This window comes from Ilyonectria robusta, assembly GCF_021365365.1.
Source record: "Ilyonectria robusta strain PMI_751 chromosome Unknown BGZ61scaffold_1, whole genome shotgun sequence".
NCBI classification, from domain to species: domain Eukaryota; kingdom Fungi; phylum Ascomycota; class Sordariomycetes; order Hypocreales; family Nectriaceae; genus Ilyonectria; species Ilyonectria robusta.
In genome coordinates, this window is record NW_025764435.1 from 4,822,774 (window position 1) to 4,850,660 (window position 27,887).

The 27,887-nt window shown below is 50.4% G+C and overlaps 10 protein-coding genes across 10 annotated transcripts; 5 read left to right on the forward strand and 5 right to left on the reverse strand.

Annotated features, from left to right (window-relative positions):
* Positions 1-1,678: 1,678 nt before the first annotated feature.
* On the forward strand, positions 1,679-2,426 carry BGZ61DRAFT_512730 (Cyanovirin-N). Its single transcript, XM_046252152.1, has 2 exons — positions 1,679-2,098; positions 2,158-2,426. Exon 1 carries the CDS (start codon positions 1,766-1,768, stop codon positions 2,078-2,080), a length of 315 nt encoding a protein of 104 aa, XP_046113126.1. The 5' UTR covers positions 1,679-1,765; the 3' UTR covers positions 2,081-2,098; positions 2,158-2,426.
* A 190-nt stretch (positions 2,427-2,616) lies between these two features.
* BGZ61DRAFT_489267 (amino acid permease-domain-containing protein) lies at positions 2,617-4,710 on the reverse strand (the record flags this gene model as incomplete). The annotated part of the gene is made up of 7 exons (XM_046250194.1): positions 2,617-2,845; positions 2,900-3,152; positions 3,210-3,346; positions 3,406-3,864; positions 3,920-4,091; positions 4,144-4,383; positions 4,443-4,710. The coding sequence occupies 7 exons, from the start codon at positions 4,708-4,710 to the stop codon at positions 2,617-2,619; spliced, it is 1,758 nt and encodes a 585-aa protein (XP_046113127.1).
* Positions 4,711-7,731: 3,021 nt separating this feature from the next.
* BGZ61DRAFT_526320 (Sodium/calcium exchanger protein-domain-containing protein) lies at positions 7,732-9,519 on the forward strand (the record flags this gene model as incomplete). Its single annotated transcript, XM_046252931.1, has 4 exons — positions 7,732-8,030; positions 8,138-8,333; positions 8,384-9,432; positions 9,483-9,519. The coding sequence occupies 4 exons, from the start codon at positions 7,732-7,734 to the stop codon at positions 9,517-9,519; spliced, it is 1,581 nt and encodes a 526-aa protein (XP_046113128.1).
* A 543-nt stretch (positions 9,520-10,062) lies between these two features.
* On the reverse strand, positions 10,063-11,750 carry BGZ61DRAFT_471672 (major facilitator superfamily domain-containing protein; the record flags this gene model as incomplete). The annotated part of the gene is made up of 3 exons (XM_046248249.1): positions 10,063-10,606; positions 10,654-10,887; positions 10,945-11,750. The coding sequence occupies 3 exons, from the start codon at positions 11,748-11,750 to the stop codon at positions 10,063-10,065; spliced, it is 1,584 nt and encodes a 527-aa protein (XP_046113129.1).
* A 2,157-nt stretch (positions 11,751-13,907) lies between these two features.
* On the forward strand, positions 13,908-15,535 carry BGZ61DRAFT_489270 (lactonohydrolase; the record flags this gene model as incomplete). The annotated part of the gene is made up of 8 exons (XM_046250195.1): positions 13,908-14,078; positions 14,132-14,286; positions 14,346-14,539; positions 14,595-14,702; positions 14,769-14,978; positions 15,026-15,122; positions 15,173-15,252; positions 15,327-15,535. 8 exons carry the CDS (start codon positions 13,908-13,910, stop codon positions 15,533-15,535), a joined length of 1,224 nt encoding a protein of 407 aa, XP_046113130.1.
* Positions 15,536-15,722: 187 nt separating this feature from the next.
* On the forward strand, positions 15,723-17,961 carry BGZ61DRAFT_439948 (major facilitator superfamily domain-containing protein). Its single transcript, XM_046244416.1, has 5 exons — positions 15,723-15,995; positions 16,050-16,153; positions 16,204-16,551; positions 16,604-16,744; positions 16,802-17,961. The coding sequence occupies exons 1-5, from the start codon at positions 15,774-15,776 to the stop codon at positions 17,613-17,615; spliced, it is 1,629 nt and encodes a 542-aa protein (XP_046113131.1). The 5' UTR covers positions 15,723-15,773; the 3' UTR covers positions 17,616-17,961.
* Positions 17,962-20,402: 2,441 nt separating this feature from the next.
* On the reverse strand, positions 20,403-21,044 carry BGZ61DRAFT_471675 (uncharacterized protein; the record flags this gene model as incomplete). Its single annotated transcript, XM_046248250.1, has 1 exon — positions 20,403-21,044. One exon carries the CDS (start codon positions 21,042-21,044, stop codon positions 20,403-20,405), a length of 642 nt encoding a protein of 213 aa, XP_046113132.1.
* A 574-nt stretch (positions 21,045-21,618) lies between these two features.
* BGZ61DRAFT_338484 (uncharacterized protein) lies at positions 21,619-23,202 on the forward strand (the record flags this gene model as incomplete). The annotated part of the gene is made up of 1 exon (XM_046239132.1): positions 21,619-23,202. The coding sequence occupies one exon, from the start codon at positions 21,619-21,621 to the stop codon at positions 23,200-23,202; it is 1,584 nt and encodes a 527-aa protein (XP_046113133.1).
* Positions 23,203-23,533: 331 nt separating this feature from the next.
* Positions 23,534-25,393, reverse strand: BGZ61DRAFT_526325 (amidase signature domain-containing protein; the record flags this gene model as incomplete). Its single annotated transcript, XM_046252932.1, has 8 exons — positions 23,534-23,895; positions 23,944-24,060; positions 24,111-24,621; positions 24,668-24,727; positions 24,783-24,842; positions 24,895-25,032; positions 25,082-25,329; positions 25,378-25,393. 8 exons carry the CDS (start codon positions 25,391-25,393, stop codon positions 23,534-23,536), a joined length of 1,512 nt encoding a protein of 503 aa, XP_046113134.1.
* A 1,270-nt stretch (positions 25,394-26,663) lies between these two features.
* BGZ61DRAFT_439953 (uncharacterized protein) lies at positions 26,664-27,677 on the reverse strand. Its single transcript, XM_046244417.1, has 4 exons — positions 27,453-27,677; positions 27,197-27,384; positions 27,002-27,138; positions 26,664-26,944 (listed from the first exon to the last, which is right to left on the reverse strand). Exons 3-4 carry the CDS (start codon positions 27,043-27,045, stop codon positions 26,686-26,688), a joined length of 303 nt encoding a protein of 100 aa, XP_046113135.1. The 5' UTR covers positions 27,046-27,138; positions 27,197-27,384; positions 27,453-27,677; the 3' UTR covers positions 26,664-26,685.
* Between the last annotated feature and the right edge of the window lie 210 nt (positions 27,678-27,887).

Sequence of the window (27,887 nt, forward strand, 5' to 3'; positions counted from 1 at the left end):
AGCAAATGGCTGCCCTGGAGTATCAGCCGATATACAATGTTAGAAGGGCTATATGAATAATATCGAGGGCCTGTATCTCTGCCATTCTAGAGATGCATTTACAGATGACTGGCACTGATGTGCTTGTCGATGACGGCTACGTGCTCCTACTTAGCAATCGCATTCAAGACTAGAATAGAAAACTCTCTATAGCTCATATCTAACCAGCCACTGTGATTGACCAGTGTTATCAACTGTCCTGTTTGTAGTAGCTTGTTCAGGGTTGAGCCCTGCTGTATCCGCGTGCGCCCGCATCGAGCGCCATCGGAATATTTCGCGCAAGCCATGGAATGTGATAATCTATAGCTATGAGTTAGAGTATGGAAAGTCTGTCTGATACAATGTTCGCGCCTACGTTAAGAGGCTTGTGCTCAAGCTTTCTTAGCTGCCAGCTAGCTAGCCGCATTGTGGTCTGGATGGTCCGCCCCGCGACGGCCCGCACCTTAGCTGCATCATTGCAAGGCCAGGCTGTGTTTCCCTACCACCTTTTCAGCCCTGTAGGACAAATGAGCCGTCCTCGAGGGAGTGCTGGGATGGATTATTCAAGTATTGGATTTGTCGTGATGACAGTAAGCCTCCCTCTAGTCTACAACATCACCGCTCGCATAGATTGTCTCAGATTGTTTCGGCTCCGGCTTCCATGACGGCGAACTGAACAGAGCGCGGCCCAACCTTGACCAGCCCGGAAAGTAAATAGAGCTTCGTAGTGTCGAAAGCTGTGCTGAATGACAATGAATACGGTGGCTGGCCATTTCAAACATTGTGGCTTGGATTTTTCTCCACGATATCATATGCCTCAGACTACAGGATCTGTAAACTCTACGCTATGCAAGGAGAGACTGTTACGCAAGCAGTATGACGTGGCATTGAGGCAATGCTGCTATGTGATTGCAATTGACTCTGCGGTGACTTTCCAATAGTAGATGAAAGCAAATGCCGCGACAGGTTAGAGCAATGCATCCCTATCCGAGTCTCTAAAGTCTAGAAGTCCAGAAGTCTGTATGCATTAAGAAACTTTGAGAGACCACCGGAAATGGTTGAGACTTCAATGTCCATGTCTAACTCAGTCCCAATTCCTTGCATCATGATGAGATGGTCTGATATCGGCGATTAGAAACCCATAGAATGGAGGATGCCCCGCTTGGTTTCAATATCGCGGGCCTATTGTGTACCAAACTCCAAACTGCTGTCACAATTCTGTCTTGTAAATATAAACTATATGGTAGTTGCCTTCAGTCTGGGCATGGGTGGTGGGCGCCTTTGAGACGACTCAGCCTCTTTATGTGCCTTGTGTACTTCCCGTGATGAGACCATTGCCTTCTTTCCACATTGATGGCAGATATTCATCCAATAATTACGCTTTCAGACGGCCTCGAAGGTTTTCCATGTAGGCTAACCAGTCATAAATCTTCATTCCGCTTGAGTGTCTGTCCAGTTAATCATTTTGTGGACCCCAGATCGAGAATTCCAGCCAGACCGAGCTGATCAGCCCCGAGCTTTCAGCTGCGGTTAACATCATGAATTGAGTTAAAGTCAAAGTGAACGATTACTCACAGCTCCACCTCGATAGATGCCTTGACTGTTCAAATTGTCTATAAATACTGCATGATGCCCCCAGGACATCTCATCTTTCGACAACCAACAACCAACAGTCAACAGTCAATCCACAACAAGCACTACTACCTCTTCAAACCCTTTACTCACACTTCAATCCAAATCCTCCAAAATGGCCTTCTCTCAGTCTAGCCGCAACATCCGCGTCGAGAACCACACCCTCTACGCCGATTGCCTCGAGGAGGACAACGTCACCTGGCACCAATCCAACATGGACCTGGATGCGGTCCTCGGCAACATCAACGGTTCATTCCAGTGGGGAAAGAAAGCGTTCAGCCAGTCTGCTGAGAACATTGGGCTTGAGGATACCTCCTACCTCACGGCCAAGCTTGCCAACCAGGTCGGAACCTATGGCCCTCCTCAGAAGGTCAACCTTGATGAACACATTGCCAACATCAACGGTGTTCTCAAGCCTTACCAGTTGTAAACTGATGGCTATTCCATGGTACGTCGACTTGGTCTCCGTTCCATCCTGAATGTGCTCAAGTCTAATGCTACAATAAGTCGGCGCTCGGTCAATGTCCAGAGCACAAGCCCTTAAGATTGTTAAATGCAACGGCAGATATCGCGAGAGGAGGACTTTGGGGTTAGAGGTCGACGAGAGATTCGATATCTTGATGCAACTTGCCAATGACCTCCACCGGCACTTGGGATTTTGATTCTCAGTCTTCCGTATCTATCTTTAATTTTGGCTTACTTAGGTGGCCTGAGGCTTGGGTGGTTGTTTTACGACTCCATCCAGGCTCCTTGCCCTCTTGAATTCACAGATCTGCCGCTGAACTACAACTCCCAATGTGATTTTGATACTTAATATGCTTGCGAATGATTTGAACATTGGCTGACGATGTTCGCAACTGCAACTGCAACGGCCATATATATAGACGCCATCATTGCGACTCCCCAATACAATATCCTGCTCTCGCCATCTGACTCTAGATTACGTCGCGCAATATGAGGCTAGATCTACACTTCGACAGGTCTATCCGACGGAACCACATTTCTCCGTCGCAAGTCGCCAGCCTCGTCATGGTCTTCATCCCACTGAGCGAGTTCAGTTTCCGGCACTCTGACAAGACGGTGCGTCTTCGCTCCTTCATGTCCCACCTCAAGGAGCTCTGTCCTGATTGCATATTTTCCCCATTTAGGGAGCAGATACATCCAAAGAACATAGTATAAGCCGCAGACAATGATGCTAAACCGTGATTAGGTCAATCGGACCGGCGACATTGGAGGTGGAGTAACTCACATGGCGATTCCAACAACGCAGTATGTGGCATACCAGAAACTGACATCACCAGCATACATTCCACCCTTCGGGGGCCACCATGGCATAGCTAGAATAAACACCTGAATAAAAATCCAGAAAACGACGGCAACATGCCACGCTTTGAACTCGGAATACCCCAGGCCGGAGCGAACGCGTCTTCGACGAATGATATAGACTCCAATGGCGAGGGCAAAATTGAACATGGCAGATGGATATGTTGACAAGCTCACCACTATCCAGTTTGGTTAGCACCTGAAGTAGCCTGCACTTTTTGAAAGAGTTGACGTACCGAACGTGAAAGCATCACCGGCGGGTGGCGCAATGATCATGATCAAAGTCAAACAATAATTTAACAAATACGGGCCGATGGGGGTTCCAAAAGGCTTCGTGGACACCCAGATGTCGGTAAAGGGTAGAACGCCTTGCCTATTATTTGAATACCGTTAGCATTAAGAAGACCAAGAAGCATTCGGAAAGTTTCTTACCGTCCAATTTCACGAATCGCTCGAGAGCCGCCAATCAAATACGCCAAAATGTTACCAAATGCGCTCAGTGCGACCAAAAAGTTGAGAACATCCGCGGCTGTATTGCTGTTCTTAAACAGCTTGGCGAAGAAGAGAGACGCTGCAATTTGGCTGGCTTCCGCAAATTCCGCCTTGGGAACAACCGCGAAATAGGCGATATTGCAAAGAAAGTACAGAACAAAGACAATGACAAGTCCAATGCTCGTGTTCCTCTTCAGGGTTGGAATGGGATTCTTGATCTCATTGACGACATTGAATGCGTTGGCGTATCCCGCGTAAGAGAAGACAATGCTGACAAGAGCGCTGGAAAGATCATTTCCGTTTGGGCTTTCGCCTTCAAAAGCATTTCGGAAGTTGGCTTTGGGGTCCGGGATATGGTGAACATTGCCGCCCAATACAACGAGGCCCGCGATACTGATGCTAGAGACATTTGTCAGTACGTGAATGTTACGGGTTGGAACTGATGGCAACGTACAAGACCAGTGTGATGACTTTGATACCTCCGATGACGTTCGACGCCCGCAGTGACCATTTGTTGTTAGAAACAGCGCATATGATAGCCAAGCTGTAGGCAGCAATTGCAACGCCTCTTATCTGCCATTCTGAAGGCGTCTTGTCCGTCATAGCCCAAATGTAGTTCGACAGGACTGGGTGTCGGTCAGCATCTTGTTATTCCAAATCTAAAGAGAGCGATCTCACCAATAGCATTACTACTACCGAAGTTCAGAATAACAGATTGTACGGCAAAGGTGATGGGGAAGAAGTGCTTCGGTCTTGGGTATTGCTGTTCCAAGTAGACCACCTCGGCACCACTTCTGTTTGGAAAGTAGCTTGCGAGCTCGAGGTACACGCCTAAGCCAGCGGCGGCCATGAGAAACCCAATCACCCAATAGATGAGAGCAAGTCCGATGGATCCCGTTCTATTGAGGATGCTTGCGGCTACCCGATTAAGTTAGCACGCCACCTGAGCCCACTGAATCAGAACGACAGATACGTACGCGTGGAGAAGATACCCGTGCCAATCATCATGTTGACGTTGAGGAAGATGACAGTCAACCAGCCAACATTGTATCCGAGAGGAGAAGACGACTCGACAGGCGCTCCGACTGCCTCCTGATAGGACGGTTTCGACCCATTGCCTCCCTTGACGCGGGTGTAGGCAAGATTTCCATCGTGGATCACCTGCGGCTCCGAATCGCTGGAGTCAGGGTCGACTTGTGCAGTGACATCTGACTTTTCATTAGAAAAGACGTGTGAGAACCCCATGGTTTAGTAGTGGCGCATTGGCAAAAGAAGCCAAGCTGATAGATCGAGAGTCTTTGTCTTGCTATGAGCGGATTGAAACCCAATCTAATCGATGATTGCCAATATATATATACATAATCGCAGCCATGCGTACAAACTATCCAGCCAGGGGACTAATTGTGCGTGAAAATGGGGCGGAATGGCATAATCGTGTTGTCCTTGCTCGACTTCCTCGGGGCGTTGGCCGAAGACTGCTACGAAGTAGCCATTCGGAACCTCCGCGGAATCTGGAGTCGGCCCACCTCCACATGTTGGACGAAGTGCCCTTGTAGCTGAGATACGCCACCTGTTCGGCATGCCCACAGCTGGAGCGGGATGCGGTTTGCGGGATGCGACTGTGGGATGCAGGCCACGGGGTGGCCGTGGGGGAGTTCAGCCGGTCTGGCCCAACTGGGAGACCACTGCTACCGAATTTAGTGTGTAACTATATGTCACCCATTGCTATACTTGATAATGACTAAGGCGTTGTGAGGTTATGTATGGGTGCAAGCACGTTATTTTGTGCGGGGGGATATATATAACGACATCAGCACGCTAGATAACGAAATAGTCGTGTCCGGGGGGATAGTGCAACCAACGGTGGGTTCTTTCGCTGCCGCCGCCATCTGATTGGAAACAACTGTTTGATGCTATGTCGGCCTTTCATCCTCGGAACGGCCACTCGGAACCAAGTGGGATGTTTTCGAGGAATGGTGGCCCGTCGATGGTTCAATCACCAGACTATCGGTTTGTGTAGTATTGCGAATCGTCGCTCAAGCATCATAAACGTAATACTTCGGAGAAGCCGTGGCTAATGTTGCGCCTCGGTAGAAGACGCCATTTCGTTGGTCAGGACACTGCCCACCGTGGGAGCGCGACACCTGTGTTGCTGTTGGCACCTACTTAAGAGAAGCTTGTTCGCCACAGTTAGGACCTCAGCGTCAAGAATCTTGGGCAAGGTCGCGTCTTGTAGTATCGTCGGGTCGGCAATGCTCCTCTCCACGAGGGTCTGAGCTGCCTCCGGAAGCTTGAACAGTTGCTTCGGGGATGAACAATGCACGGATGAGTCGTATGGGATGGCCTCTGAATCTCTTTGAATCTCTTGACCGATCGTGGTGCGCACGCCACCTTCTCAGCGACTGGAATTGTTTCCTCGAATGGTTCCTGAGCCTCCTGGATTTCCAATTGGCCCGTTGAAGTCTAGACATGCGTGGATCCGCGGCGCAGTCTCCATTTTGCGGAGGTTCAGTGTGAAATCAATCCAGCCCGATAAAGAAGTACGATTGTATATTTCAGCGGATCTAGACTGAAGTAGTAGACGACGTGTCTGAGATGCGGAACCCCCGCATGGATTAGGGTCCCTGCTGTCGATGACCCTGCAGATGGTGAAGAACCGTGTCCCAATCGGCCTGGAGCTAAGTCCACGTTAGTCCAAAAAGCAACGATTTACCCCACGATATGAGCCTGCCAGAAACTGCATTTCACCTTTGTCGGATTGGTTGGTTGTATGGAGAGGATGCAGCATACCCGGTCGCGGTTGTAGGAGCCAAGATAGTTGCATCAGGAACACCAGATGATCATACTCACCGAATATGCTCTCAATTGGGGTTTTACATCAACGCATGGAACAAAAAAGAGTCTGCTTATTTGTACAAATGTATAGCAATATGGTACCGGGGTGCAGAGGGCAAAGTGTACTGCTTTTTGTGAATCCTCTGTTTCTGGCGCGGACGGCAATTTCTTTTGTAGCTGTCTGACAACCGTTACGCGGCCTTTATTGAACCTTGAATGATTAAAAAAACAACGTTCCCTGGAAGCAAGGTAAGTTGAACAAGTGGAATAATAGTGGATGGCGGTCAGGATTCCGAAGCCCCACATCGACATCGTCAAAGGAGAGGAGAAGGCATTTGAATTCATAATTTGCACAATTCAGTCAGCGACAAATTAGGCTTGGCGCGGGACATGGGCATATCGGACTTGAGATCCGCGTATTGGACGCTTGTCGAATATGCAATCACACGTAATTAGATTGCGGCTAGTCGCGAAGCAGCAATTCGACATTCAATTAATTACGCGAAAAGGGGCGACCAATCTGGACGTCTGGTTGAGGGAGAGTCGGTCCACTCTGCTGCAGATGTCTGTCAGCAATTGATTCTGGGCTGCAGTAGGAGGTAATCCTTCGTCAAGTCGAGAGTTAGGACAAGAGACCTCCCTGAATGAGCTCCCCTGAGACATGCCAGACGCGTGAGGAGGGACGAGAGACAGGAGAGAGCCACGGAAAGGCATGTAATTCCATGCCAGCAGCGTCCTTCTAGCCCAATAAAATGACCTTCTTCTTCATCAAACGCCCTCTGTTCCGGGCTGACGGGCTGAACGCGCGGATACTCGGAGAGTAGTAGTACCCCAGCAACGGCCCCATCCATCCCAACCAAGCATATTTTAGCCTTGACCCCAGGCGAAACAGTCACCTGACGCTGCATAAAGCTATTCAGGTTATCTGGCTGCGATAAGGTAATTAAGGGGTTCAATCCAGCGACGCTAGCATGCCCTCTTCTTAACGCAACTTTTCTCTCGCGATCTGGCCTCAAACTTCGCTCATCGACAACTCCCGTACCTGGGCTGTCCTTCTCCCGCAAATGAGTCCCGTGACAAGTAGCTTCCGTAACAGTGAGGCGTGCGATGGCTTCTCAGATTCAACCGCAAGCAGCGACGAGGCCGACCAGCCCGATGAAGGGAGTTCCACCGCCTTGTTTTCCTCGCTCGGCGGCGCGCGCGATGGCCCCAGATCTCACAGGCATGAGTCTCGGAGCCTAAGCTTTAGTTTTCGAGGCAAGCTTCCATCGTGTGAGGTTGTTTTGTACCCACGGATCCTTGCTAACCGACTGCTGTCCTACAGAAAAGCTCTACAAAGCACTGCGCCTGACGCTGTTCCTCCCGGATCAGCTTCATCGCCGCATATGGCCACGTGTGCATGACATTGAGACCCAGGCTCTCACAGCAGACATGGACCTGGGCGAGAATGACGCCTACCCAGGACGCGTGGACGCGTCCTTTTCCGGCCATATTCGGGCCATGCTCTTTTCTTCCTGGCTCAACTCTCTCCTCGTCTTCGTCCCGATTGGCCTCGTCACGTATTTGATGAAAATGAGCCCGCTCCTAACCTTCACCTCCAACGCCATTGCAATCGTGCCGCTGTCCGCTTTATTGACGGATGCCACTGAACGGATTGCGTCCGATGCCGGTGACACCATCGGAGCCCTTTTGAACATTACCCTCGGCAATCTCGTCGAGTTGATAATCTTGTGAGTGGCGCGAACTGTTTTGCTTTTGATATCTGAAGCTGACCTCCTTGCAGAATGTAAGTTGCAGTCACTGAGCCGCAAAGAATGGCCAAGTCTAATCCGAGCAGTATTGCCCTAGTCAACAACCATATTCGCATTGTCCAAGCTTCCATCCTGGGCTCCATCCTTGTCAACCTACTGTTGATTCTTGGTTCTGCTTTGTTGGCAAGCAATCTCGCCAACTACGAATCCATCCTCGATGAGGCGGAATCTCATTTACTAGCTGGTTTGCTCTTCGTGTCTGTTTTTGTCATCCTGATGCCGGTGAGCCCAACCCCCCTTTTCGTCGTTTGCGCACCGACTGACCCGGACAGACGGCTTTTGACTACACCTTCTATCGCCCGGGAACCACCAATGCTGCAACTCTCAGCATGAGCAGAGTCTCGGCATTGATAGTACTGGTAATTTACATCCTGTACTTTGCTCACGAGATGAGATCCCGCCCGGAAAAGGAAAAATCCACGCCACTCCAGTCGCTAAGTCCCGAAGGTGTCAACATGTCGGGCACCGAAATGTTCCCCATTTTGCGCACCCAGGATTCAGCCTTTCCGCCCCGGACAATTCGATTTTCTGATCGACCAACGGAAACCACCGCCAGGAGTACGACTCGTGAAGTGAACGGGGTCGAAGTGGGTTTGGACCAGCTCGAAGACGCATTCAACGAAAACTCGCGACGCAGAAGTGGGGATATCAGCACTCGGCCTGGATCCGCCCATCAGTACTTCCGCTCGCGCAGGCATTCCCGATCTTTCTCGCACAGCTCTAGCCGTGGGTTTCACAGCCGGGAGTCATCTTTGGGCGGTGGAGGTGGTGGAGGCGGAGTGGCAGCAGCAGGACGCACAACGTTGCAGACGATACTCGACAGTCCTAATCCGCACCAACTGGTTCACGAACTTCCGCGCCCCAGCAACAAAGGGGAAAGGATGGCTTCAGTCAGCGTCCTTATTTTCACCTCCATCGTCATGTCCATGTGTGCCGAGTTCCTCGTCAGCACCATTGACGATGTTACGCACGAGGGTGGGTTGTCAGAATCCGTCATTGGACTGATTATTCTTCCCGTTGTCGGAAACATTGCCGAGTACGTCACAGTGGTTACGGTGGCAGCGAGGAATAAGCTGGATCTCGCAATCGCGGTAGCTGTCGGCTCAGCCATTCAAATCGCTCTTTGTGTGACCCCCTTGACGGTCATTGCAGGATGGATAATACATCGCAACTTGGAATTGACCTTCAATTTCTTCGAGACGATGACCTTGGTGGGCACGGTTCTCTTAGTTATTCTCCTGGTTCTCAACGACAAGAGCAGTAGCGCTAGGACGAGCGGGTTGAAAGGAGCCTTGATGGTCGCCTGTTACGGCATCATCGGGTGAGTACCTCTGACTTCAAACGTGTATGTGACGTGCTAATAAACCTCAGACTCGGCGCCTATCTCTCGCCCCCAACCAAGGAGTGATGTACACCGTCACTCAGCCGAATACCACGACCGCGCAGGAAGAAATCCTGCTTCACGAATTTCTCCAGGTCCGCGACTAGGAGTCGAGCCTTGCAGAGAAACCAGGCAGCCGGCCTCCCATTTTCTTGCAGTAAGGCTTGCTCTAGGCCGCAGCGTGTTGAAGGGAAAATGCATCATGAAGCCGAGACTTGCCCTATCGAGAATAACCTACATTGGTTGATAGGACTTGGCTGGTCTGCCATTTTAGGCGCTTTCTGGACCTCAACTCTTTGTTATAGAATTGGAGGGCACATCTGACAACATTTTTTTTGGATTCGTTGAATAGAATCATCCTTAATTATTCCACCACACGAATATAACGAATCAATCTGCTTCTCTATACCATTGCCCATGTGACTTAATTTGGGACAATAACTTGACTAAAGGGCAGACATCGCAGAATGGGAATAGACGTGTCTCGTTTTGTTGCTTTGGCCTTGGTCTATTTTCAAATCTATCGGAGTATCTATACTTTATCATCAGGAATTACTTTTTTCACCTCGATTAATCCCTCTTGAGACCGATCTTTCCAGTCCTTCTTAATCCCAGTACGCCAATCACCGTACATAATATCATAAAACCAAACATGGTCCAAAAACTGGCTCTATATCCCTCCATGAGTGCAGGAATCTCTTCCATCCCCTTTTGCTCTTTCGTGACCAGGGTAGAAATGACCTGTAGAATGGCAAGACCAAGAGCACTGCCAAACTGTGCAGCAGTGTTAAACACAGCTCCTGCTAGGGCCTGGGTATCCTCTGGGAACACGTCCGTGATGACGATCAATCCGACAGTGAAGAGAGCATCACAACTGACAGGCTGGAGCAACTGGGCAACAAATGCGTTTCCCCAATATGGCCACGACGGCTGAATGACCGCCATGAGGAGGGGAGACACAGCACAGAGAACTGAGGTAACCGTGACAATCCAGATGGCAGGGACTTTGTGTACAAAGAAGCCCATAATCAGATTGACAAGTGCACCCACCAAAGTGCAGGGCAAGATACGGATCGAAGCTTGAATTGCTGGCAGTTCCTGGATTTCTTGAAAACTACAGCTGGTTAGCGATGTATATATGCTTGTTTGCAGGGAACTTACAACAAACTGCAAAACAACTCCATGGAGTTTAGGACGGCAAATGATAGGGCGATTGTGGCACAGATGCTTGAGAAAGTTGCGTTGATCCAAAGCGAGTTGGGGATCAAGGCTGGTTTTCCCTTCTTCACACGATGATGCATCCAGCCAATAAAGCAGAGAAGGGCAATTGGGCTAAGGGACAAGAGGACAATACTGAACGGCTCATTGATCCGGGAAACATCTGCACTCAAGATACTGGATGCCTGTGTTAGTTTCAACGAATGAAATAGAGTGGACACAGTATGAACTTACGCCAGTAGGTAACAAAGAAGAGTCATGAAGGATGATGCAAGGATAGCCCCAACCCAGTCAATCTTCGTCTTGACCTCATGTAGAATGTCTTCGAGTCTTCGGTTCTGGTGGCTCCGGGGAAGAGCCCACACACCAATGACAGCAAGTAACAAGGTCAAACCACCGGAGAGGAACCATCCAGCCCTCCAACCGATGGTATCGACGAAAATCCCACCTAGCACAAGGCCAACAGAGAACCCAAGTGGTTGGCTGAGTCCGAGGCATGAAAAGGCCAAGTTGCGACCTCGTCCTTTGGGCATAATCTGTGTGATGATGGCGACAGAAGAGGCGAGATGAAGTGCAAGGCCCACTCCTTGAAGTGCTCGCATGGCGACTAGCTCGGTACCCTTCCGAGCAGCCCCAGATCCGATCATAAGTGCTCCACTAGTGAAGCATCCTACCAAGTCAACCCAGCGGGGGCCGAGGACGTCGGCGACGGATCCAGCAATAAGCAAGGTGGATGCCGTGGCAAGGCCAGATACAGAGGCGGGCCAGAAAGCCAGGGAAGATGGGAGTTGAAGATCTTCCGTGATGGCAGGCAGTCCAACAATGACAAGTCCATTGATCAGGCTTGAAGTGAAGGTCACACCGGACAATTGGATCGTCACAACCACCTTCTGAAGGCGGGATGATTTAGGAGGCAGTGGATCACACTCTTGGAAATCACTCGAAGAATCGCCCAGCAGTGTTATTGGAAGGCTAGTCTCTGAGAGATGTTCAGTCCCGCCAGGGGAGACCAGGACGGTCTGAGTGAGGGTCGTTGTCATTGTTAAGAAAGCTGGGCCAAAATAAACGTCAAATTTATCAATAAAGAGAAGAATTAGCAAGAACATGAGTTGGAAAATTCTGATCTAATAAGTCCGGGGAAGAATTCGTGTGGGGAGGGTCATTGTTGGGCGTTCTCGTGACAAATCGGAACTCCACTGCCGCCCGATGCTCGGAGGGCAAGACAGGGAAGCCCGCCCGGAGTAAGCACACCAGAAAAAAGCAAAGGGCAACTCGTGATGTTTGGTGGTCTGTTATTGTGTACATGCTTGCGGGTAGACGAGGCTCTTGGTTTACGAGAGTGTTTGGGTGTTGTGCTAGGATGGGGATCATCGGAGCAGCGGCAGTAGAGTGCCATATAAGTTCCCGACTTAGCAATCACTTCCGAAGATCCTTGATACTGCTTGTTGAATCATTTGGGCAACTCTAGCATACAAGAAATGCCATTCGCGGCAGGAATCTCATTGACGTTCGGAGGTACCACGTGGAATTCCACCCTGATGTCTCGTGTTCCTGAAAAGTTGCACAGTGCTAGCAGCTTATGGCTCCACAATCGACCCCGGAGGCTTCTAGACCATGCCCTCGGATTCCGAGATGGAGCCAAGCCCGCTGCTAACCAAACTGGTACCAAAGTGTGGTCCCGTTACGTACACTTTCAATTGATGAAAAGCGGTCTACGGGGAGGGATTTATTGGTCATCGCATGGAATTGAACGGCACTGGGGTGTAGTTAGTTTGAGCCGAGACTGGACGCTCTAGAGAGCACTTGAATGCCAATACGCAGTGATATTCTAACGGATTTGTGGTATTTGGGTAGCCAACAGCGAAGAAATCTAGTGAACAGGAGGAACAGGAGTAGATCCTCGCCCTCGTTATTTACTGCTACCTAATTGCTTCAATCCTCCTCTTAAACATGAAGCTCGTTCTGAAACTTCCGAACTCAATGGATCGTTGACCCTGAGCGCCAACTAAGACTTTCAAGTCGCAACATTGGTCTGATAGACAGGTTCTGCTCCTCCAACGTGAAACTCAGAATCGCCATCGTCTAGCTCCTGTTGGTCCTTGTTAGGTAGGCTATCCGTGTGGCGAATGACACTGTGGCATAACATATGACTGCAGCAATAATCATGTTGGTCGTGAGGGAAGTGTTTCGTACGGACCCTGCCTCGTTCGCAAGTGCTGATCCGAGAGCCTTCCACCAAGAAGGACTGCCGGAGATAAGGGAATGGCACAGATGTAATGACATTAGCAGTGTTTACAATATATGGCTTGGCCTGATCACAAGCACCTAGACCCAGTTCAATGTTAGGTACAAGTCAAACCACAGCTTACACCATACACCCTACTCTTTATAGCAGTCAATATTACTGATGGCCAACACTGCATCGGTTATATTAGACCCCTTGCGATGAACTGAATTTCGATATGGCCTGACGCCGGCATCCAAGAAATAATTGTAATAAAAAACTAATCACGTCCCTTTCAATACAGGTACGTCAATTTCCCCCATCAAAACCCGAAGATAGAGAGCTCTTACTTATCCCGGTTACTATATAAATCGCCATCAGCTATTTCTGTCGAGAAACCCAAATAATGTCCCAGCACCCGAGGGCGAATCTTGACAGTTTCACTCTGAGTTGGAACTTGGCATATTGTTAAGCCTGAAGCCGGATCCTACAGTGCAGTAGTACTGATTATCTTGTGGGATAATAGCTCTGATCAAATAACGTTAAAAGTTATAGGGCTAGGTCCGCTATTACCGCTTGCCGCTACAGGGCAAACCTCGCTGCAGTTCACCTGAAGGAAAAGGAGTCGACAATGCCTCAATGACTTTTATCAGTTGCCAGTAGCACACTAAACTTGGAAGATAAGGCAGGTCCACTGCTGAGGACCCAGGTGCTGTGATGTAATCGCTGCAACCCCGCCTTTACAGCACGCTGTAGCGCCTGGAAACGCCCTCTCGTTGGCTGCTTTATCTGCTCCTTGAACATTGATTTCGTGGCTTTTTTGGTTGCGTATCGCACCGTACCCACTTGTCAAGGCGCTTCCCCGCAACGATCGATAACGAGGAGAGGCAGTGAGGGAATATTCATTGACTCCCAAATATCGAATCCAGGATACAATCACAGAATCCAAATGAATACCATCGTTTGGCTTACGATGCCGGCGGCTCTCGCTGCCCTTACGCTGGGCATCCTGATACAATTGGGCCTGAATCCCCTGTCATGGGGAGTCGTGCCAGATTTGCCTTCTCAAGCCCAGATCATCAACCAGACGGCATTCAATGTCTTGAGCGTAGTCCCACCCCCTGCAGAAGCAAACGCTTTGACGGTAGGCTATGTTATCTCTCTAGTGCATGAGAGAACCTTGCTTACCCCAAGCAGGTGTTTCTTTGGCCCGGCGCCACTCAAGAGTCCCTCACTGCCAAGCCGTTCCACATCTACGACGACGAGTTTTACGATATCATTGGGCCAAACCCGTCGTTGACTTTGATAGCGACGTCTGACACGGATCCCATCTTCCACGAAGCGGTTGTATGGTACGTCAAGCCGTCCTCTAAGTATCTACCTGAGCAAAGATAATGACTCGCACTGCCAGGTATCCCCCAAGCGACGAAGTCTTTTTTGTACAAAACGCTGGCGCTCGGGCGGCAGGAACAGGCCTGGAAAAGTCATCCATCATTCAAAAGATCTCGCTTGCAGAGGCTGAAGCCGTACGAACGTCATCCGATCAGAAGAGTGAGGTGACAGTGACGGTTGTGCCGTCGAATCCACAGGTCATCAACCCGAATGGTACGGCCCTAGCAAGTAGACCAGGTCTTGAGCAGGGTTTGCTAAATTTTCCTAGGGGGAACAAACTACAAAGGCCAACTAGTCTTCGCGGGTGAAGGCCAGGGTGCAAACGTGCCATCTGCGCTTTACTTGATGAATCCGCAGGAGCCTTATAACACCACAGGTAAGATCCCCCCTACGTACACGAACACATTTGGCTATCGAGTCCAAAGCTAACCACAATGTAAAGTCTTATTAAACAACTACTTCGGTAGACAGTTCAACTCGCTGAATGACGTGGCTGTTCACTCCGGCAACGGAGACCTTTACTTCACTGATACTCTCTACGGCTTCCTTCAGGATTTCCGCCCTGCCCCTGGGTTGCGGAACCAAGTCTACCGCTTTAACTTTGACACAGGTGGCGTGACTGTGGTTGCCGACGACTTTACCCTACCAAACGGTGAGCCTTTACTTCGAGATTGATGATGGTTTACTCACAATTAGAAGGCATCGGCTTCTCGCCTGACGGACGTCATGCATACGTTACGGACACAGGCAGCAGCCTTGGGTTCTACGGTCGCAATCATTCTTCCCCAGCCTCTGTGTACGCCAACCCCCCACAACGTTTATTTGCATGGCCCTGATGGATTATAGGTACCGCTTCGACGTGAAGAAAGATGGCACATGGGAGAATCGCAAGACCTTTGCCTACGTTGCCGCTGGCATCCCCGACGGTAAGATGACAAGTCCCTCTGTTTATATATACCCTGATCTCATGCTCTTACAATGCTGATGCCTTTGGCGACAGGCATACATTGCGATTCCAAGGGGAACGTTTATGCCGGCTGCGCGGACGGTGTGCACGTCTGGAACCCGTCTGGAAAGATGATTGGAAAAATCTATACGGCGACCAAGGCGGCAAACTTTCAGTTTGCTGGGAAGCGCCGTATGATTATCACGGGGCAGACGAAGCTGTTCTATGTAACTCTTGGTGCTTCAGGCCCAGCGCTCACTTAGTTTTCGGCTCCATTTGTGCTAGAGAATATTCAATAGCCCCCTCTGGCAGTTACAAAATCCATAGCAATATACAAGACAGGGTTCAGCTGAGATGCTCCTTTTATCCCATATTTGTTGTATGTGCATATGGCACGTCGTAAGATTTATAAGCGCCCGCCAACCCCTCTTTGTTTGCTGACCTCTTCTTCTGTTCCTCACTTCAGCATCAGATGCAAGCAAGCTTGAATCAGATCCAACAATGACACAAACGACAGTTATTGAGCTTCAACACGCTCCAATTGAACTGGGTACCCGGTCAAACTCTAGGCGGTTGAGTAGTAGCTCTTCTCTGGTGGTTCCAACACGGTCCCCACTGGCTCCCATCAGATCACGCGTTTTCGAGGCTGTGCAGCCAGCAAACCTCAGCCCTGCAACAAGACTTCTTATCACAACGCTTCTTGTCTGTGCCAATTTAGTACAGGTAGGACACTTGCCTAGTTATCCAGATGTTTTCTTTTGCTAACGTTGGTACAAGTTTGTCTCGAATTTCGTCACATTTGCAGGTGGACTAGCCTTCAGCAAGGATCTAGGTCATGGAACTGGCCCTGGCCAGTCGAATTGGATGGCAGCAGCCTATCCGTGAGTGTTTTGCTGATTTGGAAATATGATACTTACTGATGGCTTGACAGGTTAACCCAGGGGGCCTTTGTTCTTATTACGGGCCGCCTTGGTGCTGTCTATGGCCACAAACAACTCACTCTAATCGGGTGCACCGTGTTTGCCATCTTTTCGCTTGTGAATGCATTCTGTACTGGTTATGAATCTTTTATCGCGGCCCGCGCCTTGACTGGTATCGGCGGTGGCCTCTTTATGCCTAATGCAGTGTCTGCAATTACAATTACGGTCCCCCCCGGAAAGTCGCGCAATCTTCTTTTGGGATTCTTCGCAGCTTCCCCGCCCATTGGCGGAGTGATTGGCGGTCTGTTGGCCGGAATATTCACTCAATTTGCTGATTGGAAATGGCTCTTTATAGTATTGTAAGTATTCCGCAGGCAGCTCGTGCAATGGCGCTGACAGACTACACTCCAGGGCTATTTCGCAAGGCATGATACTTGCCGGGCTCGCGTACCTGATGCCTAAGGAGATTCCAGTGGATAGGGAAGGGGGAATTGACTACGTCGGTGCCTTTCTGGGCCTCAGTAGCCTGTTACTCTTCAACATCGCATGGAAGTACGTATAAGATGGCACCACCCACGAAATCTTGCATCCCAGCTCACGCGCTTGTAGCCAAGCACCATCTGAGGGCTGGACAACATGGTATCAAATGCTTTGCTTGATAGCCTCCGTCGCACTATTTCTCTCATTTCTCGCTTGGGAAAAGTATTGGGCAAAGGAGCCAATCATGCCACTCTCGATATTCCGGGTTCCGACCTTATCGGCATTATTCTTTGTGGTACTTTTCAGCTACATGGCCATCGGAATATCGCTTTGGTATTTCGTCTCTTGGCAGCAAATCTTACGCCACAGTTCAGTACTCGAAACTGGGATCAACTTTATCCCATTCGGAGTCAGCTCTGTCTTCGCCGTTTACTTTGCCGCTTGGCTTATCCCAAGAGTCGCAGCGCAGTGGATCTTGGCTGTCGGCGTTGCAGTGGTACTTGGTTCCAATCTCTTACTCGCAACAATGCCCATCAAACAAACATATTGGGCGCAAACCTTCCCAGCTATGGTTCTTGGTGGCTTTTGTCCTGATTTCGTTTATGTTGCCGCTCAAATAATTGCCAGCAACAGTGTGACCCGGCAGCAACAAGGCGTGGCAAGCAGCCTCATTGGAACACTTAACCTGTATGGAAATAGTTTGGGCTTAGGATTTGCGGGAACCATTGAGCGAGAACTCATCAAAGATGGGCACGATGATGTACTGGGCTTTCGAGCCGCGCTCTACTTTGGAGCTGCTATTGCAGTGGCGGGCTTGATCCTGGATTTTGCCTTTGTGAGAGTGCCAAAAGATGAGCGAGAGGGCTGGGATGAATCAACCGAGGACACGGCAGATGGGTCAGAAGCATATGCAACTGCAGTGGACACTCGGGGCATTGAATGATTTCTGGAGCGATTTGCATGGCAATTGCGTGTCATCGTCCAGAAGACCATCCGAGAGTCCCGGATTGAAACAGCTTGGAAGCACATGCTGACAGCTTAGATAATAGATTGAAGAAATGACGTAAACCGGCCGAAGTGTAGTAATCGGACGAACACATAATCTGGCCGAGGGTGACATTGAGTTGTCCTGCGCTGTCCACTACTGTGAAGTACACGACCCTGGGAGATTTAGAGCGGGGTTTGCGGGGATGACGGCGTCGGTGTGGGTGGGTCGGAACTCGGTACAGTAACGCAATCATGACTACTCCGTACGTATTGGCGGAGGAAGAATTCCCATTAGTTTTATTCGATCATGGCCCAAATTCGATATATCGATGAAGCAGGTAGGAGCCCTAGAGACGAGGGGTGCTTGTCGTGTCAGTAACTACAATTCTGGCCTCACCATCCTCCCACTCAACCAGACAATCCAACATGACATATACCGACAATTTGGCAATGCGAATGCCTAAGCCGGACAGTCGAAATTCAGATATCGCAGGTACATATACCGAAGCCGGAACAGGCTTACCAATCTCCCACCAGACACCCGGCCTGACAACTCGCACTCGTCGACCGCGACCAAGGCGAACGTGTTTGCGGTGCAGAATGCGCAAAGTACGATGCGATGCGATTCCGAGTGGAACCCCTTGTGGGCCTTGTCGATTAAAATCCAGGGAATGTATCCTGGAATCCACGGTACCCCTGCAAAGGTTGGTCGTCTTCCTGCCTCTCTCACTGAACAGTATGGAGTAACGCATTCACAGGCTCCCTGCACCCACTGCGTTATCTATAACCGACCCGAAAAGACCCGAGATTTTACTAGAGCCTCGTACAAGTGATGTTGCTCCGGAGGCGATAATGTCATCACTGCCGCGCGACATAGCAGCTACAAGGGTCGAGCCACAAGAAGAACCGACCAACACATTCGCCATCCCGACAACCCAGAACGATGAATTACACGAGGCCATGGTGAACTTACTGGGGGACAGGAATGCGATAATGGCAGGGTTAGCGGACTTTCTCAGCGATGGAAGACGTGATACATATCAGGCGGCCGAGAAAGGCCACGCAACAGTCACGGCTATACAAGGTAAGAAACCACCACCGTTCAACCATTCACATTATCAGGTGTCCTGACTTTTATACCTAGGTTCAAAGTCCCCTATAACAAGTTCTTTGCTTGATCCAAAAAATCACCCGCTCCCGAGGCCTTTATTTATGTTCCCTCGTTATCGTCGTATCCAGTATGGCGATATGCGTCGGCTTCGTTCAGAGGATGTTGCCCTCTGGGGCCAGCGAGGTTGCTTATATATGCCGCCACGATATTGAACTATATTTCACAATGGCATTTAATAAAATTAATCCTTTGATACTTTGCTTAAATGAGAGCGCGTTGGGGACGAGATCCCCAAGATTCGGAGACGACTGGAGTGACTACGAAGGCTCCTGCTCCTACCACTGCTTCAGATGCCCATAACACAAGCGCAGCGGCCATTTTTGGAAGTTTCGAATATCTAGATTAATCACAGGGGACAGTGAGACAGGAGGGACCGGTATGGAGAGGGTTGCACTATAGGCTATCACAACACCGCTTTATTAAAAGATCATACTGGTAAGCACCAAGTGGGACAAAGCTGGCGAGGAACAGGCAGCTAAGACCGAGCAGCAACTCACGGATGTCGACAAGTTCTGAGGCTACATAGTAAAGCGAGAAAGCAGCATGCGACGACTACACCAAGCGCATGGAGGAGGGGCGGAAACAGAATGAAGCGGAGGAGACGACACGCGAGAGGTAGAGACATGAGAAGAAGTAAACGGAGCAGTCAAGGGCATATGAGCTAGGAAAGTAGCCCGCCCTGCAGTCGCTCCGCTTGCAAACGAGGGATGCGTCCCTGTTAAACAAGATCTAGTGCAAATCGTATGTAGATTCGCAGCGGCCAGAGTCCGTCTCGGGTCATGGTTAACGGTAAATGTGTCAACACAAGTGAGTGCCAGTGGACTTTGGCGTTCTCCGGAACATCATCTCAGAAGGATCGTGAAGAATCAAGGCTGGTTGGTCGTGTAGGTGCGTATTCATCATCCTCCAGTTTCAGAGGACGTGGCAAGATTCTATATCAATATATCAGTGGTTAGCCTAAGAAGCCGACCTCTGACCCTGTCCCCCTCTCACGCATCATCTTCCCTATCAAGAAGCAATAATGCCTTCTTCTACAGTAACGAGAACCCTAGTCGGCTCAGCTGATCTAGCGAGCCCTGTGGCCATCGAATACACAACGACAAACGAACTTTATACCCTCAAGTGTAATCAATATGACTGCATTTCGAACGGCTTTGAGCCTGCTATGTTGCCTCCGACAGAAGACCTTAATGTTCCTGTCGTGGGCTGTCTCTATCATCTTTCCAGCTCTGGTTTTTTAAGATGCTACCTACATTGACCTGGCGATGACTGTGAGCGAGCTTGATTAGTTAGAGTTGTGTAATTGTTAACATGGTCAAGAAAGAAGAAGAATACGAGGCGTGTAAACATAAAACGATAGAAGGTGAATCCACACGGTGTGATTGTACCTGATGTGACGCCCCCAGCCAGTCCGTTAGCAACGCCGGTTAGGATGCTCGCCGTCTTGCCCTTGAACTTGTCATACGACTCCCGATACCGAGCCGCCTTATTCCGCAGATCGTCGACTATGGCGGCGTGCCCTTCTTGATTCTTCCCTAGGCGCCTGGTTCATCTCGGCTCTCCTTATCTCTACTATTTCCCGCTCTGCTCCCTTCTGTTCGGCCCTCTTCCTTTGTTCAGCCTGCTGTGCGGCATGCTATCTGCCGACGCTATTACAGACGCCAGGTCTTCCTGCAGCCGGCGAAGATCTTCGACACCTTCAATGTTCTGCTGCCGAAGCTCTACTGTCAGATCGTTCCAGAGCTCTTGCATATTTAGGGCGTGATACCCCTGGGTTTCGCAGATGTCGTGACGTATAGACCGACTTGCCAGTGTCTCCTCAAGTGTCTTGCCCTTGTTGACGACCTCCCCTTGGAGCCGCAAGACCACGGGCCTTTCCATCTCGCTCCGCCTGGGCAGACTCGATACTATTCGGCAGGCGGAGCGCGCCTTGTCGATGGCAGTGCCGGTACCGTCCTCTACGTGCCGGACCATAGAAGCACCCTTGGAGATGAGGGTTCCGAAGAAGTGCTCATCGGTGAGGAGCTCCTCCTCGCGACGGGTGAGGTGATTGTGGTCCTGAGGACGACCATTTCCAGGCCACATGGTTTTCATGATGGCGAACCGCGAGTACGACGGGAGATCGCACATAGCCTTGAGCATGTCGATACTGCGGACGCTCGAGCCTGTCATGCGCATATACGTGAGGCGCTGGAGGAAGATGACGCCCAACATGGACGCCAATAGTCAGGACCGAAGATTGATACCACCGATTTTTACATAAAAAGTCTAGCAAGTCATTGGGGAAGGTATCCATTGTGTTTCTGTCCCAGGAACAAAGAGGAATCGTGTGGCGATGTGGGTGTGATAACTTATTGCAAGGTGGACAACATCGCGGCCATGCAGTCGCTAACATCCAGCGTATTAGTCCCTAATCTTTCAGTGCTTGGCGCTTTATTTAAGCGCACAACGCTCTAATTTCTGAGGTGATTGACTCCCAGTCTTGTTATATGTCATCGTCTTTGATCCAGCCTTGGTAAAGCAAGGGTCAGGTCTATCGAGCATAAACTCCTAAGCGGAGAGAATTCCAGGCAAGATAGACGTCATTCTAGGAGTTCAATACCACCGCGCAACATTGGAACTGGCCTTCATCGCCAAAACAAAAGCGAATTAGCGCCCCCACCTCATGATCCCACCCCAACCACCCCACCAGTGCTTAGACTACAACCGATGATCCGAGAGGGGCTTGATCAAACCATTTCCTCCTACTTTATTCATCAACGCCTTGACGGCCTCATCTAGTCTAGCTATGGAGACCCTTCCTCAAGATTTAATCGATCAAATCGTCTCTTACCTGCTGCCTGAGAACTTCAAACCCAAGGGATCATACGATAAGCGTGGCAAGCCTGCCCTGCCTATTGCGCCTCTGGCAGCACTCTCGCGACGCCTGCGTGCCTCGGTGGAGAGATTGACATTCAAGTACATCAAGATCAACAGCGATGAACTTGCTGAATTTGGTCAATTGCTCACGCCTGCGAGGCGTTCATTGCTGGTCGGGTTGACCTTTACCGTCATTCTCCCATCGTACGATGCCGCGGCCGGGTTGCGAGCCGAGTCCCCCGCAGAGAGAGCTGCAAATGATGAAAGCTACACACAGGCCATAAAATCATTGTGTCAAACCCTCAAGAGGTGGGAGACGGAGGATCTAGAAAGCATCGTCTGTCGCATGGCGCTCACCATCAATCATCCGGAGTCACCGAGCGACCGCCCATGGCCATCCGAGGTCGCTCCATGGAGCCCAGGATCCGGCACGGAGGATGAGTGTATTCATGAAGGCCGCTATTTGCATTCATACATTGACCTTATGCATCCGGAAGAGCTACCCGTGCTTAACAGGGTCAAGCACCTGAACATGTTGCGGCCGGAGGCCACTTACGCGCACCGAAACGTCTACCCCAAGGTCCCCATGCTCCTGGCCTCCAAGATGCCGAACCTGGAGAGCGTCAAGTTCGGCATGGACGACGATGAGAAGCGGTTTCCAGACATACGGAAGCGTAATCGGGACGAGGCCGCACACGCCATTCGACAACTGTCGCTGCCGGCGTTGAAAAGTGCCGACTTCCACTTCTTCCTGCGGAGATATCGGAATGAGTCTGTCTCGCCGCCCGTTCTACTTGACCCAGGCATTCCCGACCCACTCAGCTCAGCATTTTGCGAGTTTTCTCACAATCTCGTGAATCTTGATCTCACAGGCGTCTTCGACATCTCCCTGCTCCGCCCTCTCCAGGGATTAAGCGAGACATCTTGGCCAAGGCTCAGATTCCTCGACATCGACTTCCACGCCACCACTCCATCAGGCGGCTGGTACTTCACAAGCCGCGAAGGCTGCCCTGTCCCTTCGTCATACAGCGGAGTGCCTCCCGATCCTCAGTACAACTACTCAAATCTGCACGAAGAACAGTTCAGCTTCCGTCGGGAAGCTGACTACGCATTCCTAACTCCTGTCGAAGTCTTCCGAGCTAGAGTCAAAGACGAGACACTCGTGCCTTTCATCGAGGCATATGCCGACGCACTCTCGGTTATGCCCAAGATCACCTCGGCCGTGTTCAACTGCCAACTCGAGGACAGGTCCTTTGACGACGGGGAGCCCGGGTGGTTCAGCATCGCCTTCTTTGCGCCTTGTGTCAACGCGAAGAAGAACGGCCCGAAGCAGGTATGCACTAACTGCAACCGCACCGCGACGCGCCAGCTGGTGACCTCATTGCTGGGATGGGTACCCGGCGAAGAGTTGGCCGCCAAGTTGCGAGGCATCAAGGATGCATATTCCAAGGCTCCTATGGTCGAAATGGATATCGTCGAGTACATAGAAGAGAACCAGGAGGCTATAGGTTAGTCCTTGTTGCGCATTTTATTGTAGGGTTCCCGAAATCCCAGCATGCTGGTTTGGGTGACAGCACTTGGCTATGCACGAGTGATAACTCTTTAACATTTGATGGTGGCGACAGCATTTCTACCAAATACTACACATCAGAGTCATATTAAATGTAGTGAGATATTTGTTGCGTTTTATCCTATTACACATGCCAAGTGACCAAGACCTCACGTCTGGAGCCAAAACGTCACACTGACCCCGAGAACGGGAGTAGACGTCCCAAGATGGTCTCGAATTTCAACGGTTGATACTAATATAGCCAAAGATTTCTCTCAATCCATAGACCAAAACATTATTTCCCAACAAGCTGCGGCGGGGGACGGACATTCTCAGGAAAGGTGGCCTCCCACGCTGACATGACCTGGAAGATCTTTCCTTCCTCATCTGGTGGCGCTATAACATGTAGAGAGAATGGTCTTCCATTGAAGAAAGCATGGCCTAGTGGGAGATTTCCCACTGGGAAGCCTGCAGCAGCTCCTACACTTGCCGTGCGAGAGTCGCACGGCCCAAGAATAACATCCACTTCGTACCCGTTCATCATCGCCAGGAGCGTACTGACTGCCGCTCCACGGAGAGCTCTAAAGTTGGTCTGGTACTTCTCTTCTGTGATTTTGGTGTCTCTAGCACCTTCGAGGCCCTTTTGGTTGTTGTTTCCTGGATGCGTATCAGTAGAATCCGAGACCAAGCAAAGCCTTGACTAACGCTTAGTAAATTCAATATCGGCGTGCTGCTCATTGAACTGGATGAGTCCTTCAAGCGTCTGAGGTATTCCATCGAACATCTGCAGAAAACCAGGAAACCGGCGATTCAGTTGATATGCTTGTACCATTAGTTCGTGCTTGATCAATGCGGTGCTGAATGTTACTCACGGAATAGGTCTTCCATCTCCACCAAGTCTGGCATTGCGCCAGTGATGTCTTCCCATGATGCCAAGGGAATTGATTTGACGACTTTACCTCCGAGCTGTTGAATTTTCTCTTGAGCAGTGAACAAAGCCGCGTCAGTCTGCTCAAAGAAGCCATCCACTGGTTCGATGGCGGTTGGGTAACTTCTCCACAATTTGGGGTCCACGAAGCCCACGCTGAGTCCCTCCCAAGACTTACGGAGCGGGAGGTAGTGATCGGGATCGCGAAGCTGTATAACAGCAGAGAGTGTAGCGACATCAGCTGTTGTCCGTGCATAGGGTCCCTGGCAGTCCTGTCCGGGGCAACCCGGCATGAAGCCAGTGTTATCGACGCTGTCCGGGGTAAGCTTGATGGCGTATAGCCCGGCTCTAGCCGCCGGCATGACGATGGAACCATCGAGCTCCGTGCCTAGTGATACAGGTGCAAAACCTGCGGCCACACCAGCAGCGCTGCCAGATGACGAGCCGGCAGGGCCCTGTCTGAGTATAAGTGAGATGCCGAAACCGGAGATGAATACTAACAGAGTTTGTGAGGAACGGGCCGTCTTCCTCTACCCCACCTTCAACGTAGGGATTTTGCGTCTACTCAATCAGTTGTCAAACTTAAAGCTGTCTGTGCGATAGGTAGGACTCGTACCTGTCCCCCCACCGCAGACCAGCCAGCCATCAAACCATCTCCTTTTGTGTTTCCCAGCTCCTACAATAACTGTGAGCATTCTGTACGAGCGTTAAAGGTTGGCAATGCGTACACTAAGATTTGCTTTAGCGATAATGATGAGCCCAGCATCATTCAGCGTCTTGATGATGGGGGCGTCTTCTTTAGCTCTGCCCTGCGCAAACGCAAATGACCCGCAAGTGGTGGGCATGTCCACTGTAGTGCATATATCCTGTCCGACTGTCAGCTTTTGAACCAAGTCTGCAAAACTGGCAAATGACCTTGATGATGATGGGCACACCGTGGAACGGCCCCCTCGTCTTCCCCTGCAGCCGTTCCAGATCAAGTTGTCGCGCACGTTCGGAGAGAATTTCTCGGTTGGCTACTGAGATGATGGCGTGGAGCTTTATACCGGCGTGATTATGCTTCTCGATTTGGGCGAGGTACAAGTCCACGATCTTGGCGCTCGTCGTGGCTCCGTCTGTGAGGAGGCTTTGAAGCTCGGCCGCGGTTAACGCCAGGAGATCCACTACCGATTGATTAGCTGATGTGTGCAATATGGATAGACTCTACTTACCGTGGAATGCCATCATGATGACTACTTGTGAGCGCTAGAGGTATCAACGGTGGTACTAAGGTGACGTGCGAAGAGGATAATGCTGCCGGATGTGCAGGTCGGTCAATCAAGGTGGTGAGGCCGGTGAGGTGTGTCGGATATCATGATCCCCGCACCATAAGGTTGCCGCGGAGAAAGAGACGGCCCGTGGCGCGTCCATTATAGTACCAAAACCTCGTTACTTTGCCTTTGTGCCATGTTGTCTTCAATGGACCCGGATAGCACACCCCAAGACAAGCTAATGGCTCGGGTTGTCCAGAGAGCAACAACCGACCCGGCCAGCCTGGTTAGGACGATCATAGTCCGCGACTCTGAGCTGCGCAAGCTCCCTCCATCCATATAACTTGCCAGTAGGCCATCGGTATAACGAAAAGGTCGGCTGGAATTCGTATCGAAATGTTATCGCTTGGCAAGACCTCGATCCGAACGAAGGGGTGATAGGGGGTCGCGGCTAATCTACTGATTTACTTCTGCAATGTGTCAGATAGAACGGCGTACGCGTTTTTAGACGTCGGCTTACTTTGTCACCAAACTCTTGATGGGTTGTCTTGTTGTAAGATTCACTTCCTCTTCTCCGTTGTGCTGTAACAAAACAGCAGCGACCTCCATCCCCAGATAAGGAGGTAAGAGGGGGCTGGGTATAGACACTTCCCCCAGGCCCAAGGCCGGCACGCTTCCCACGAAGCAATGCTGGGCACTGAGCCCAATGGCTTTGAAGACGGTCGACGTGCGATGGATTCCAACGTCAATGGCGATTCCGATTTTACCGGCAGCCGTAGGTGAGCACTCAAGCAAAGCGCCGAGCATGACCGGGACGCCGCCGAGTTGTCGCCCACCGTGGTTTCAGATTAGCAGGTGTGCTTGATGGCAAGAAGAACATCCTCCGCCGTTACTATTCCAAAGTCAATTGTGTGCGAGATTTGCAGGACCGGACAAAACCTACCCCCTTTCAACCATGGCTCCATCCATGTCTATCTCGGAGCCACCGAACTACCCTCTCTCACCGCACATTTCTGTCTGAATGATGTCAAATTATGTCAAATACGGGTGCCTAGCTAATAAGCTTACCATGATCATTTCCGCTTTCCACCTTCGGACCAGGGCTATCATCGGGTCTAGGCTCCAGGATTGGGAACCCAAACTCAGCTGGGTATGAGAAGTTGTTGCGTGACTCGCGCAAACGACTCCCCGGGACTGGCAAAATCCACTGTTACGAAGAGTGCTTTGTAACCAGCGGCTGGCTCAAGTTGATTTGTTTCTGAAGGTCGTTTACGGCCTTGTCGGGTGGGATCCGGAACTTCGGCACACGGAATGATTCTCTTGGCAACGGTTCGTTTGAGGAGAGGCCAGGATGATGTACAGATTATTGCTTTCATTGACCGAGACTTCCTCTAGTAGTGTCATCAACCACGAGTACAACCACACTAAGGTTTCTTTTTTGCTGCTGCTCGTAATATGCCAATCTCTCGATCCATCGGGGTGAGCGAATTTCTGCGCAGCAGTTGGGCCAATACAAGTGGGACGTGGTCTGAATCAGTCAGTCGGCCCACCGATTCGAAGGGGTAAGCAAGCACCTTGTACGTACTTTGAGTCTGAGGATTGCGACTGAAGGGTCAATTCAATCCACATCCTGCACAATTGATGACCTGAGTGTGAATCCAGCAAAGGCTGTCTCGTTATCTTGAAGTGTGATCATATTACTTGATCCATCCTTGCTGCGTTCTGTATCCCATCATTAGCAACATTCTATTCCCATTCCCTGGCTTGGTGGATTACTAGCCCCAACTGTACTCGGTAGCCTTTTGCCTCCCTTAAGGTTCAAATCAGCGGTCCAAGGACCTTAGCCGCTACGGAATGGTGATTTCGCCTGAATATGAGCTGTACTCAGATATGATTCAGAGTAGGATATCAGATGTGAGCCCCCCACATATATCACCCTCGAGAAATCCAAGTGTCCCATTATCTCATCTGGCTCAACAGTCAACATGTGTTTGGGCAAGTCAAGCCGAGCACCGACAAGAATTGGAGAAACTGACACATCAACGCGAGCTGTCCCCTGAGCTGAGCTAGTTGCAGCTGTGATAGCCCACCCGTTTTGACAACCCCACTCAATATTTAATCCATCCATTAGGAACACGTTGCAATCTCCCTTCCATCCGATGCTGTCACCGATGTGGATAGACATAGAAATCATCATCCACTGAAGTGACCAGCGCAGTGAACTTGTAGGAAGCCAAGGTGGCGAAGGAGGTTAACACGATGGATGGAAGCTGAACCTGTATAATCCTTCACTCGGTGAGATAGATATCGCGCATCAAAAGCGGCTGCCTGGACCCATCTAAGTTTAACTTTGGAGCCGCCCATTATCAAACTTTGTCAATGGATGCTGGATATTTAGCGTCGGAATGTTATATAAAACTCCCGATTGAAAGATCATAGGCTTCATTTCTCCCGTTCGTATTCAAAATCGG